The 12,921-nt window shown below is 42.0% G+C and overlaps 1 protein-coding gene across 1 annotated transcript; it reads right to left on the bottom strand.

Annotated features, from left to right (window-relative positions):
* Window positions 1–2,021: 2,021 nt before the first annotated feature.
* On the bottom strand, window positions 2,022–12,911 carry sh3d21 (SH3 domain containing 21). Its single transcript, XM_079728960.1, has 17 exons — window positions 12,725–12,911; window positions 11,891–12,048; window positions 11,698–11,752; window positions 10,937–11,046; window positions 9,887–9,977; window positions 9,676–9,737; window positions 9,524–9,569; window positions 8,113–8,207; window positions 7,509–7,607; window positions 7,132–7,183; window positions 6,180–6,227; window positions 5,968–6,073; window positions 4,956–5,094; window positions 4,175–4,249; window positions 3,720–3,856; window positions 3,343–3,406; window positions 2,022–2,982 (listed from the first exon to the last, which is right to left on the bottom strand). Exons 1-17 carry the CDS (start codon window positions 12,726–12,728, stop codon window positions 2,950–2,952), a joined length of 1,374 nt encoding a protein of 457 aa, XP_079585086.1. The 5' UTR covers window positions 12,729–12,911; the 3' UTR covers window positions 2,022–2,949.
* Window positions 12,912–12,921: the final 10 nt, after the last annotated feature.

Below are 12,921 nucleotides of genomic sequence, written 5' to 3' on the forward strand. Positions count from 1 at the left end.
TTAGTCATATGAATTATATTCTTTGTGATTGATAGTCCAATCAACTTACATAAAATAAACTAAAACTTTGCTGACAAGACAAACATGATATTAGCCCTATTTATTGCATCAACAATTGAAAACAATTGTCCGCCACACTATTTTAAAAATAGTGTGGCGGACAATTGTTGGATATTTCGGAAGCCTCCTCTCTATAACTAATTCCAGATGCTCTCCAGATGTGTTCTCAAGCATGTAGGCTAGTCCTGTTTCAGACTTCACGGCAGGGACACAGTCAGGATCTGAAACCAGATTTAAAATAGACCAGGAATATGGTCCCAAGAAAAGACAAAGAAGTTGGAATACTTTCCCTCCTATAATCTCAATTTTAGGCAGAACCATTTTTTTTTAACAATAGACAGTTCTCTCAGACACGGCACGGTCCTGTTTCAAGTTGTAGTTGACCACAATACTTAGAGATCTGAAAAAGACAGTTGTCTTTTTTGTTTCCTGTGGTGATGACATTTAACAGGGCTGATGCAAAGGAATATGAGCCAACTTGTAACTAGTGCTACAGACTATCATTCATGCAAATAACAGTCATGAGACAACTCATGACAATTCCTATTCATTCTACAGTAGATAGAATACATTCTGAATAGGATATAGATGAATATAAATGGTGCAAATATTTTTGCTAGGTTTATTGCCTCTAGTGGAGATAATAGGGCTAATATAATCACAACTCAACCACACTCGTGTCTCCAGCACACTCGTGTCAAGATACATGAAACACAGACACACAGACAGACAGTTGGGTGAAACGTGCTAGCGCTAAAAACAGACAATACCACTGGACCTTTAATCAGAGGCTGTTGGATGTATTAAGACTACATCAGGTCTGCTGGACAGTGCAAGTCTAGATACTGACCCCTAAGTCCTTCACTCCCCATGGGACATAATGATCTTTGTGTCCTTTTACCAGGATAGGGTAAACTCCTCACAACTCTTTGGAGCCCTGCTCTCTCTTTGAGGTCTCCTCAACCTAAGTTCTTCCAGCAATTCTGAAACTAGGGGGCTTTGCCTGGTTTGTCACCTCGTGGCTGGGCCCCCTCCCCTTCTCTCTACGCCATCTCCTTGTACCTCTCCCGCTGAAGGCTACATTGCTCTCTTTCCCTTCTCTGACTTTTTTAAAAACTTTCTTAACCTTTTCTATCCCCTTATCAGCCCCCCCCCCCCAAAAAAAAAAGCATATGTAGTCTATAGATATATACTACCTGGGGGGATATAGATATATTGAACCTGGCGGGGAGGGGAGGGGGGGGGGGGGGGGGGGTAGGTTCAATATATCACTTGAAAAAAGAAAATAATAAGAAAAATATATCTAGTGATATATTGAACCTGGGGGAGTAGGTTCATATTATCGCTTGAACAAAACTAAAAAATCTATATAGCCTATCGATATATTGCACCTACCGCCCCAGGTTCAATATATATATAGGCTGTAGGCTATAGATTTTTTAATTAATTTTTTCAAGAAATATATTGAACCTATAGGCTCAATATATCGAAAGATCCTTTTAGTTTTTTCAAGTGATATATTGAACCTACCCCCCCAGGTTCAATATATATATATATATATATATATATATATATATATATATATATATATATATATAGGCTTTATAGATTTTTAAATGCATTTTTTTAAGCAATATATTGAACCTACCCCGCTTCAAGACTTTTTTTTTCTTCAAGCGATATATTGAACCTACCCCCCAGGTTCAATATATCGATAGGGAATTTCGATTTAAATATTTTTTTCAAGCAATATATTGAACCTCCCCGCCAGGTTCAAAATATCGTTAGGCTGTATAAAGTATTAATACTGTATGTAACTATTCATGTGAATGGGGTCTGATGTAAAGCCCCTTGTTTCATTTTACGTTGTGAATTTGGGTTAAATTATGGATTTAGTATTATGTAAAATTTCACATTGTCTGTATAGGGATATAGTATGGATACAACTATGTACGATTGTATGTAAGATTACACAATACATTTTATTTGAACAAGGGTAATTCATTAATTAAAATAAAGATGACATACATTGTTAACACATCTTGTTCCGTGTGCAATTTTCAGAGGCCCTGCTGCCCCCAAAATGTACCTGCACGGCCCGGATAAAACCTAAAAGGAACTGTCGTCGTCCCTACTCCCCGTTTTTATTTTTAGAATGTTTATTCGATTTATCCTCCCTAAAAATGATTAACTGTAACATACATGGTTCCGTCCTGTGACAAATGTAATATAGAAACTCTACGTCAGATACAGCCAGTTAAAAACCAGACACAGACCGTCACTGCCCTCTACAGGTTTATTGTACTACTGCAGTTGAAAAACAAACATTAGCTTGTAGATCGAAATTCCAATATAACAAATTGGAATTGATATCATCTTTTTGATAATTCGAATCTTTTTTATTTTACCTCAGGAGTAAAAACCAGCAACCTCCATTAAATGCATTTATATACATTTAAGATTTGTTTCAATATACACAAAAAATAGCCTCATTTTGCACACCAACATTTTGACTTGTAAAACTTTAACCTCAATCCCATAGTCAGCAAATGGTTGAGAATTACAAAATAATGAACAAAGCAAAATTTCTTAAAATAAAGAAACATCAAAAAATATACATATTAGGCTTCCAGAAATCAGATATACAGCTCCACAAGTACAATGACAAAGGTTCAATAGTATTTAACCTTTTAATACAAGGCTGGTCCAGAGAGAAGCTAGCTTGTTGATCTTGGCTAGCTCTCTTGTCTGCTCACAGCAGTTAGGTCACTTGTCTTTCTGATCGTTTTGTACTTCCCGACAGAAGAAGAAAAGTTCTTGTGTGCGTTTTTTATTTTAGGCAGTTTGGTCTCATCTACCGCAGGGAGGCCAAGAATAATCCAGAGACTCTCAATGTTTAATCCGCAGACTGTGTACTTCCTCCTGGGACAAAAGAGACAGATAGTCAGATTAACCTCTCTCTCAGATAAAGCAAGTTCACTGTAAGTCGTGCTTCTGAGGGGTGAGGCTGAGTAGGAACATCTATTCATTCCATTCAACTTTATTCTCATTTGTAAATTAATTGTACGAGCAGCAGTCCTTAATGCCAATGAGATGCTTGACTTCCAGGCTTTCCTCAACAGTGCAGAATGACTAATATACAGGAGGAAACATCTCAAGTGGACCTGTGATGCCCAGTGAGACTGTAGCTGTTGGAGGGGGGATACCATTTCCAAGTTTCTACACCTTTAAGGGGGCTTGTAGTTGTATACTTGGTAGATGGGGTCATGAGGCGTGACTGACCTGAAGCATCATCCGTTTCTGTCTCTCCTGATTCAGTTCCTCTTTCATTTCCTTCATGTCTTGTCTGAGCAAGACGGCGTCAACAGATGCAAATCAGTTAGCTTCCGATAATTACATCACTAGGACATGACATAATGCAGCCGAATACAGTACACCCCAACATTACTCGACAAATCACGACATAACTGTACACCATTCCACAACATACATGAGCACTTCATTTCACAAAGTATAATTTCACATAAAAAAATTCTAGACATGTTATTAACTATTCAAATCAATTATTTTGTATTAATCAGAATCACTTCGGCATCTTGATAGAACACCTGCAGTACATTACATCATTTAACCTTATATCCCAGAGGTGTGTCACTCACTCTTGTCGAGTCTTGAGAAGCTCCAGGGCCATCCTGAGCTCCCTGACGTCGGCCAGTAGACCCTCCAGAGAGGGCTCCCTGGGCGGGCTCCCCGCCACGGGATCAGGCCTGGGCGCTGGGGCTTTACCTTCTGACACCTGTAGGATTGAAGGGAACATCTTCAATTAAATGTTTTCTTAATTGTTTTAAGGGATTTTCCCCACAGAAGCAAAATCCTCTGATAATGCTGGAAGTGGCAAAGCTTTTGTGTCTGCTTGACCCGTTCTGTGGGACTATCACCATAATCGAGCACATTGTGTAAAAACGGTTTGGCAACACAGACTCTTCACGCTCTACCACTATCCCTGGTTGGATGCCAATGGCCCCATCATTCGTGGCGTCTCTCGAGGGTGAATCCTAAATCCCTTCTAAAATCTCAATTTAAATACATTGAATCAAATGAAAACACATCAAACCTTTGACATGCTTTGCGACTTTCTGAGAGGTGACTTTCTGGATGGAGACAATGGCTCTGGTTCTTCAGAAGTATCCTGTAAAGAAGAATTAGACTTGTTCTTACTGACCCAGTCTAACGTCTAAGCGAAGAACCTCAGCCAATTTCAGTCCTAATCGAACCGTTTTCCGAACCGTTTGTCAAACTAAAACACACAGGCCACTAGCCTCCCCTCTAACGCCCCATTAAGGAAGCAAATGTGAACGGAAGAGACTCGAGTTCTACAAAAACCTGGAGCCATACCTCATTGATCTACCTCATAAAAGGTCATGTAGAGTTTATCAGCAGTGCTGTAGCAACAGCTTCTGACACACATTTAGCCCATTGTTTTTCTATATCATCGTCGGTTACACAACAATAATCTGTTCTTATAGCACTAATGTTCAGAGTTGGTGTGTATGTTTGTATGTATGTATGTATGTATGTATGTATGTATGTATGTATGTATGTATGTATGTATGTATGTATGTATGTATGTATCTATCTATCTATCTATCTATCTATCTATACACACACACACACACACACACACACACACACGCATACATACATACATACATACATACATACATACATACATACATACATACATACATACATACATAAACACTAGATATGTACTATTTGTATTAAATATATATACTATATCATCTACCAGAATTTATATCAGTTAGTATGAGTATTTAGTCCGAACACCAGCAATAGTAATAGTTGACTGAGTTGTGGTATTAGTGGTATGGTACCTGTCCGGATAAGACCAGACCGGAGGGGGGTCTGCGGCCAGGGGGTTTGGCCCGACCGGCTGTGGGGTGGCTCAGCTTCTCGGGGGCTGGCTCCAAGCCATCAAACTGGTCTGCAGTTTGCAAATCACCGTTACTCTTACTGCGGAAAGAAAAACACGTTGCGCACAGTCACAAATCAAACTATGTCCCAATTCATGCTGTGTGCATGTGCGTGTGTGTGTGTGCGTGCGTGCGTTTCCAACGGGTGACGCAGAGTCTCCCACCGCTCAGCAGGGACCTTTAAAAGGTTCCTGTGGCAACGCCTGGCTCCGCTAGAGGCCTTCAGACCATAATGATCTTGGCTACACATTGTCACACACACACAGTGGACACACACAGGACTTCCGGAGCTAGAAGAGACAATTGCCTCAAACAAAAGCTAAACTAAAACATCTTACCTGAGCAACAACAGAGGGAGCTAAATAGCTTAATCTAGGAGGACAGAAGGTGCTGTGCTAGACTTTGGAGTTTAGTTTAGCCCAAACTATGCAGCAGCCATAACAAAGCAATCGTTTTGTTGAACTATAATGGCAGGCAGATATGTGGTGGCTTGGGCGTGTTGTAGCTCTGGTGTGTAGCTCAGTGTTTAGTTGAGGTGCGACGTTTGGGTTTGTAGCTCAGGCGTGTGGTAGCTCAGCTGTGTGGTAGTTCAGCTGTGTGCTGGCTAAAGTTCGTAACTCACTTGGTGGATGCTCATAACAGTGGAAGCTCAGGTGTGTTGGAACTCAGTTGTGTAGCTCAGGTGTGTTGGAACTCAGTTGTGAGTTAACTCAGCTGCGTGGTAGCTAAGTTTCGTGGTCACTCACAACAGTTGTAGCTCAGGTGTGTTGAAACTCAGTTGTGAAGCTCACGCGTCTTGTAACTCAGTTGTGTAGCTCAGCTGTGTTGTGCTGTAACTCAGTTGCGCTGTAGCTAAGGTGCCTGGCTCAGTTGGGTGGTAGATGTTTTGTCGCTCAGGTGTGTGGTAGCCCACCTCTGTGACTTGCCAGGTTTGTCCTTCACAGGGGGTGGGCTGGGCCGGACAAGAGACGGCAGCTTCACCTTGACAGGGGGGTTACTGCGGAGGTCCGGCTTCTCATCTGTAATACACATCACTCCTTCATGTAACAGGGAAACATACAGCACGGTGCCATTGAGATGTAGAAAGAAAATACAATTATTTTGATAATCTGCTGTGTTCTTTACCTTTGGTCTTGGTAGGAACAGGTCTGTCCATCGCTGGCATTGGACAAGCTTGGATTTGCAGAGAAATTTAAAAGAAAAAAACATAAACTCCTCAACTTGTTTCCACCAAAGCCCCTCCAATACAGTGACATCCCCAGTCCGAGCCACACACTCTGCACCCTGCTGCAATATCAGACTTCCTGTGAGGTTACTAAAGTGTGTCAGCACCTGAAAGAGCAAGCTTGGAAGAGCTGTGGACGCGACTCTGTTTGTTACTAAAACATGAACTTATTTAACGTGCAGGATTCAAACTGACAAGATGCAGACCCTCCACAATCCCATTCACAAGCTCTCTAAGTGTCCCCCTGCAAACTAATGGTGGTTTGGAGATGAGGAGTAGAAGAAGCTTCTTAGAGTTTGAATCCTCCTCAGATGAAGACAAACCTACACACAACTGCGTGTGACCACATCCTTCACCAACAAAGGAATCTTCAAAAATATAAGATAAAGCCTACTCCTAACTGCTACATTGATGTGAGAATATGTAGTACAAAATATACTCATATATATATATACACATTATAATATAAATTATTACAATTTATAAATGTGGTTTCAGTTGCTAAGATTAATACCTCAGTATAGCATTATTACAGTATTATTATTATTATTATTATTATTATTATTATTATTATTATTATTATTATTATTACTATTTGGTACTTCAATACATTCTGATGTATACCATTTACAGTAAAACAGGAAGTAGTCCTTCCAGACAGAGCGAGTGAGTGAGGGAGTGAGTGAGTAAGAGAGGATAAATTGGTGAAAACAGCCCAGTGTTCTTCCACTAACAACTGAGGCTGCTGTAACCACCGTCCATGAGTCCAGACTATCTCCAACCCTTAACCAGGCTAAACCCAACGATAACGCAGCGACGGCCATCCTGAGTGGACGGTTGTCTGGATCTTACCTGGCGGCGCAGTGGCTTCTTTACGTGCGGGCGGGTCGTTCACGGCGTCCGACTACACAGAGAAGAGAGGGACAAACACACACATACACAGATGTAGTTACACTACTCCACCGCACAACCAAACACATCTCGTCCCTCTTCACACACCGAGTACCACTGAGGAAACATCCCGTCAGCGATAGACATTTATGAGTCACGCCAACCAACAACGTCAAGAAACAGAAAATACTTGCAGACGGAAACAGGAAGGCCCCGATGCCAGCCCAGCTGCAGAATACGAGGTCTTGACAACCTGCACCTCATAACTGCACCAGCAACCGCGCAGTAAAAGCTCCAGTGCTGGAGAGCAGCAAGAAAACGTTGTGATTTCAACTCACTTGTGCGTCTTGCTGTGGTATCGCCATGACAAAGTTGTCAGGGAAGAATCCCTGGCGCCCGTCCAGCTTTCCTTCCCACCAGCCCTCATCCTCCGTTTCCTTTAGGAGATTGAAACATCTGATTAGTGTCTCCAGTGCCCGCTGGGACGCGTGATGACCCTTTTAAAGAGGTAGCAGAGAGCTCGACATAAACATTGCACTTGCTTCGACCTGCAGTCGGTGATCTTTGTGAGATGTTCAAAATGGCCGCTACGGCGTCTTCATTACAACTGAGTCAAAAGTACAAGAAGGAGCACAGTCATAGTCACGTCATTTTGGCAGGCTATGTTCTAGTGTTATGACTTGAGCGGAGGCATTCGCGGGGATGTACAACAGGTTTGGCGGGCTACGCAACATACTTGCGAGAAGGAAGTGGAAGACTTTGAAAAAGAAACAAATACAGTGTGCTTGTGAATACCCATGTGAACTGGAGAATGCAGTACGTAGATGTCAACAAGGTAGGGAGGCCAAGGTAGGGGCCATCTTGCTCGAGGATGTCTAGAGGGAGGCCGAGGACATTGGGGATTGAAACCCAGTATCTTAGGGCTGTGATACCAACACAGACCTTGTTTATGATGGAGACGATGTTTCCTTTCTTGAGCTCCAGTTCGTCTTCGGTCTTGGGGGCGTAGTCAAACATGACGAGAGCCCTTTCTGCGTCTGAACACAGAGAACACAGACTGTTATGAATCAGGGCGTATAATAATAGTAGTAATTAAGAGTATTATAAATTTATGTGAAACAAATTCCTCTACCGGCTATTAATAAGCAAGTTTATGTTACACTGCAATATAAATGGACGTTTATGAGAACTATTAAAAAGAATCGATGATAATGCATTTCTTCATTTACTTTCCTTATTGCCTACTGTTACTCGTAGGCAGAGTAAAGTAAATGTCCCGGATTTCCTGTCAAAGATCAACAGAGAACCTTCATATCTCATCTTAGTCCAATTAGCATAAACTCTGATAAGCTTAATGCTCAGGCTGTGTCATCCTTCATGAATGACTAACATCATTTCAGGTGAGTGAGGTGAGGTGACAGGGCATTGGTTGAACTGCAATGTGTTGCTCTTCCAAGGTGTGGTTGGATCCTATGCTTTACCAGGAGACGGTCATATAGTGGAGGTAATTTGTGTGTGCGTGTGCGTGTGTGCATGCGTGCGTTGGTTTAAGGTTAATGTTCAATCTTCATGGCAATCAGAAGGAGCTTTGCTGTTTAATCCGGCAAACATTGCCAAGAACAATTAGATGTTAGAACTTTTTCATGTAGAAGGTTACATTTAGTAGTTATAATATTCAACGATACCCAAACTGTGGTTTGGTTATGTTATAGATCATCCATAAAAGTTTGACAATGAAAAATTATATTTGCTAGAATAAAAATGGCGGTATATGCTCATCTGATTTTTTCCTTGATTGACTCTACCAGAATCTACCAGGTATAATCAAGTCTAACTGCAGTGAATCAAAGTGTGTTAGTGGTTTTATTAAGCCTTTTATATTGTCCCTGACACTTTATTGTAACACTCATAACAACCACATAACAAAGAGCGTCTGAATGTTCCAGAACAACCAACCAGGAGACATAACACACTTTGTACATTTAGTTTCGACATTGTTTCTCACAGGTGCTGCTCATAACATTAATTATGGGTCTGCTCCTCTATAGACCAGCCAGGGCAGCAGCCTTTAATATTTTTGTCTACTACCATTGCCCTGGTGAAAGAACAGACCCATTATTAGTGTTATGAGTGAAACCTCTGTTTAACCAACGACAATGCCCTGTGAAAAATCTATATTAAGGCAGCTGGAGTGGGACAACAAAAGCTAATGTTTGTAGGGCAGGGTTCCACTACGGTTAATTATGTGAACTCACGCGAGTCATGTCCTCTTGTTAAATCTGGTTTACACAAAAGGTCTGTATATTAACATTCTGAAACAAATTAAAATATTCTATATTTAATTAAAACTTACCAGCCTTTGGTTTTCTCCTCACACTCGCTTTCTGCGGCAGTTTGCTCTGCAGGTAGATTAAACCCATTTTATGTAAATTATTTGGCGGGCCTTATTGCTGATGGTTTGCATACCTCCTTAGTGCTTGTAGGTTAAATGTATGATCAGCGTACCTCTTTAGTGAACACTGCGTCGGTGAGCTTGGGTCTTGTCTTGACCTCGTTGTTCTTGGCTTCTGTTAAATAATGGCATAATGAAATTAAAACCTTAATAAAACCTCATCCACTACCTACAACTACTGTACTAAATCTAAGGAATCTCCACTCTGGTTTCCATCTGGGTTTGTTGTAAATGACATCAACAGATCCCAGTAAGGACTCTCACCTTTAGGACCAGCGAAGATCTCTTTGGCGAAGTTGGACGGAAACGCTCCGACTTTTCCATCTTTCATCCCCAGCCACCAACCGTCTTCTATCTATCAGTAGGATAGGAGAGGGGGGAGAAAGGGATATCAGGGGAGAAGAGTGATGAGAGGGACACAAGAGGAGGGAAGTTCACACACCATAAAATCTTTCTTAGGTTTGCCTTTGTTTGCATTATTGCAATCAGTTTATCTAAAAATAATAATAATAAAAAAATGGCATTACACACTTTACTCTTCTTTATTCCATTGTTTGGCGCAGCGCTTTCTTAGCACAAAGGGGACTGGAGTAGACCCAGAAATCAGCACTCGAGAATTGCTTTTGAATCGGGAGTTACTGAAAGATTCCAAGCCCTAGTAATGACGACACACAGCTCAACAGTATAATGCCTTCTCTGTATTATGACCAAGACATGAGTAACAAGCCAGAGGGACTTCAGGTAATTTAATCTGCAAGATCCTCCAGGGAGGTAAACTGTCGCCAAAAGCTGATTTGAAAAGCAAACTTTCAAAACCAGCCCAAGAAACCGGTTAAGTCAGTCTATCAAGAGCGCGGTTTAAATTATAGCTGTGAGGAACTTATGTCTTATAATGATGTGCAGGTATCAAATCTACAACTACAATAGTCAATGAAAACAATCTTACTACCTAGCACTAACTACTGTTTTTTAATATCTAACTTCAGATCTATACTACTGCTAAAATTAAAACTACTAAGATAGTTAAAAAATAAAAACACTTCACGCTAGAGCAGAGCATAAAATGTACTTAGGAGTACAACACACTGTTTACAGACGTACAGTATACCTATACCACACTATTCATATTTTATATATATATATATATGTTATCTTATTTTATAAATTCTCTTTGTTGTTAACTGATACCAGACAGTTCCACAGTTAAGGATGGCCATAATTCAAGCATTTCATGTACTTTAAGAACTATACTCGCGGTTCTCCAACATGACATAAACACAACATAAACCCTTTCCAACACGGCCTACGCTTGACCTCTCTGAGGATGACGAGCGTCTCCCCGACGGCCAGTTGCAGCTCGTCCTCGTTCAGCGGCGTGTAGGCGAACGACACCTCACACCTCCTCTGCTGCTTCATCATCTTGGCTGAGAACACACAAGGCATCAACGCGTTAAAACACACACACACACACACACACACACACACACACACACACACACACACACACACACACACACACACGTGAGGGCGAGACAGGGGGCTCAGGAGACATGCCGCCGAGGGATAATGCAGAGGCGGCAGAATCACTACGTGTCTGGGGAGCGGTGGAGGCCTCAAAGGGACTGTGTTTGTTGATATTTCCTACAGGTTGCAATTACAACTGGTGTAGCTGGGAGCTGGACCACACCGGTCCAAGGTGAGGCTCAACTTCTGGATCACAGAGTCCAGAGCTCCGGGACAGGTAAACGGCTGTACATGTTTAGGTGTAGAGCAGATACAAGATACAGAAAATATCTGCTTTAGTGATTTCCTCTTGTAGTTGGGTGCTACATTAGCTAAGGGCTGCACCAAGGGAGAATCCCTTGTGTGGTCTTCTGTTTGGACGGGATCATATTTAATCTGTTGGCCACAGAATCACAGGAGACTCTGAATACATCCTCACACCTTTCTAATCTCCTCAACTACAGCCTTGGAAGACCCTGGTATAGAATAGTAGAGGTTTTATAGTAGAGGACAGAAGGGGAGATGTTTCAGAGGAGAAGATAGAAGAGAAGGCAGATATAGGAGGAACTTACATTTCCTCAGGGTGGGCTCCCGTTTGTGGTCCCCGATCAGGTAGACAGGGACTTCCTGTGAACGCAGCATCACAGACAACACAACAGCGGGTTCAATATTAATCAAATCACAAACGTGTTCAATGTGGATGAAAGCCATCAGAACCAGTACTAGCTCGTAACATGCACCCACACGCACGCGCCCACAGGTTACCTTGGCAAAGTTAGCAGGGAAGATGCCCCTGCGGCCACGGATCTCCCCCTCCAGCCAGCCCTCCTCCGAGGCCTTTTTCACCTTCTTCACCAGGTCTCCTGCCCGCACTGTCATCTCATCGCCCAGCGTGCCCTCGAAGTCTATCAGCACCAGAACCTCTGCAGCACCATAGCAACCAGATCACCATGGGACAATCGTTCCAGAAGACGCCTTTAGTTCTCCTGGCAACCATTTCCTCTGAAGGTTTCTTCCTTCTGTTTTTGACACTTTGGGCCTCTAATAAGGGTCTTCGAAGCCCTTTGTGACTTAATTGTGAATACTTTTTTTTTTTACATTTGAGTGCACTGAAACGCTGAACTGCTTCAGCCGAACCGTTAATAACACAAGCTACTTCCTATCGCAGGAAGCAGGCGAGCTGCGTGTTTTGACAAGATATGCTCTGGTATTTGGAAGTATCCATGGAAGGCGTTTCTGGCTAGGAAGTCCATGATGAAGAAAACTAAGAAAACATTCGTATTCTCTTTAACATCATGTTCATTTCAGAACTTAACAAAGTGCTTTTCTTAATAGAGTACTAAGTAGTAAGTCATTTATCAAACTTTTACGAGGCTGGTATAAGCCTTCTAGCGAGATTTAAAAACACCAAGTGACCTTCAATAACTTAAGTCATTTTAAAGGGTTTCTCTGTGAAGACATTGAGTCACTCGAAACAAGTCAGAGAAGGGTTAACTACGGTGTGGTTGGTTGGATGCCGGGAGCAACGCCAATCGGGAAGCGACGGTAAACACCTCCAAAAACGGAGCACACCTGCCCGGGGAAAGGTAAGGGACTCACCCATGCTGTCTCCTAGATCTTCAAACTCCTTCAGAAGTTGAGCAGGTACAACTCCTTCTGCCGCTTGTCTATGTACTAGTGCAAAAGGAGAAGTGAGAAAGGTAGCGGTTGTGTTGTGTTGTTGCTAAAGACGGACTCTAGACTCATGAAACGACTTGTCCCCAACTTTAAGATTGAGCAACTTTTTCTTGCGGAGG

This window comes from Pollachius pollachius, assembly GCF_949987615.1.
Source record: "Pollachius pollachius genome assembly, chromosome: 1".
Classification (NCBI taxonomy): domain Eukaryota; kingdom Metazoa; phylum Chordata; class Actinopteri; order Gadiformes; family Gadidae; genus Pollachius; species Pollachius pollachius.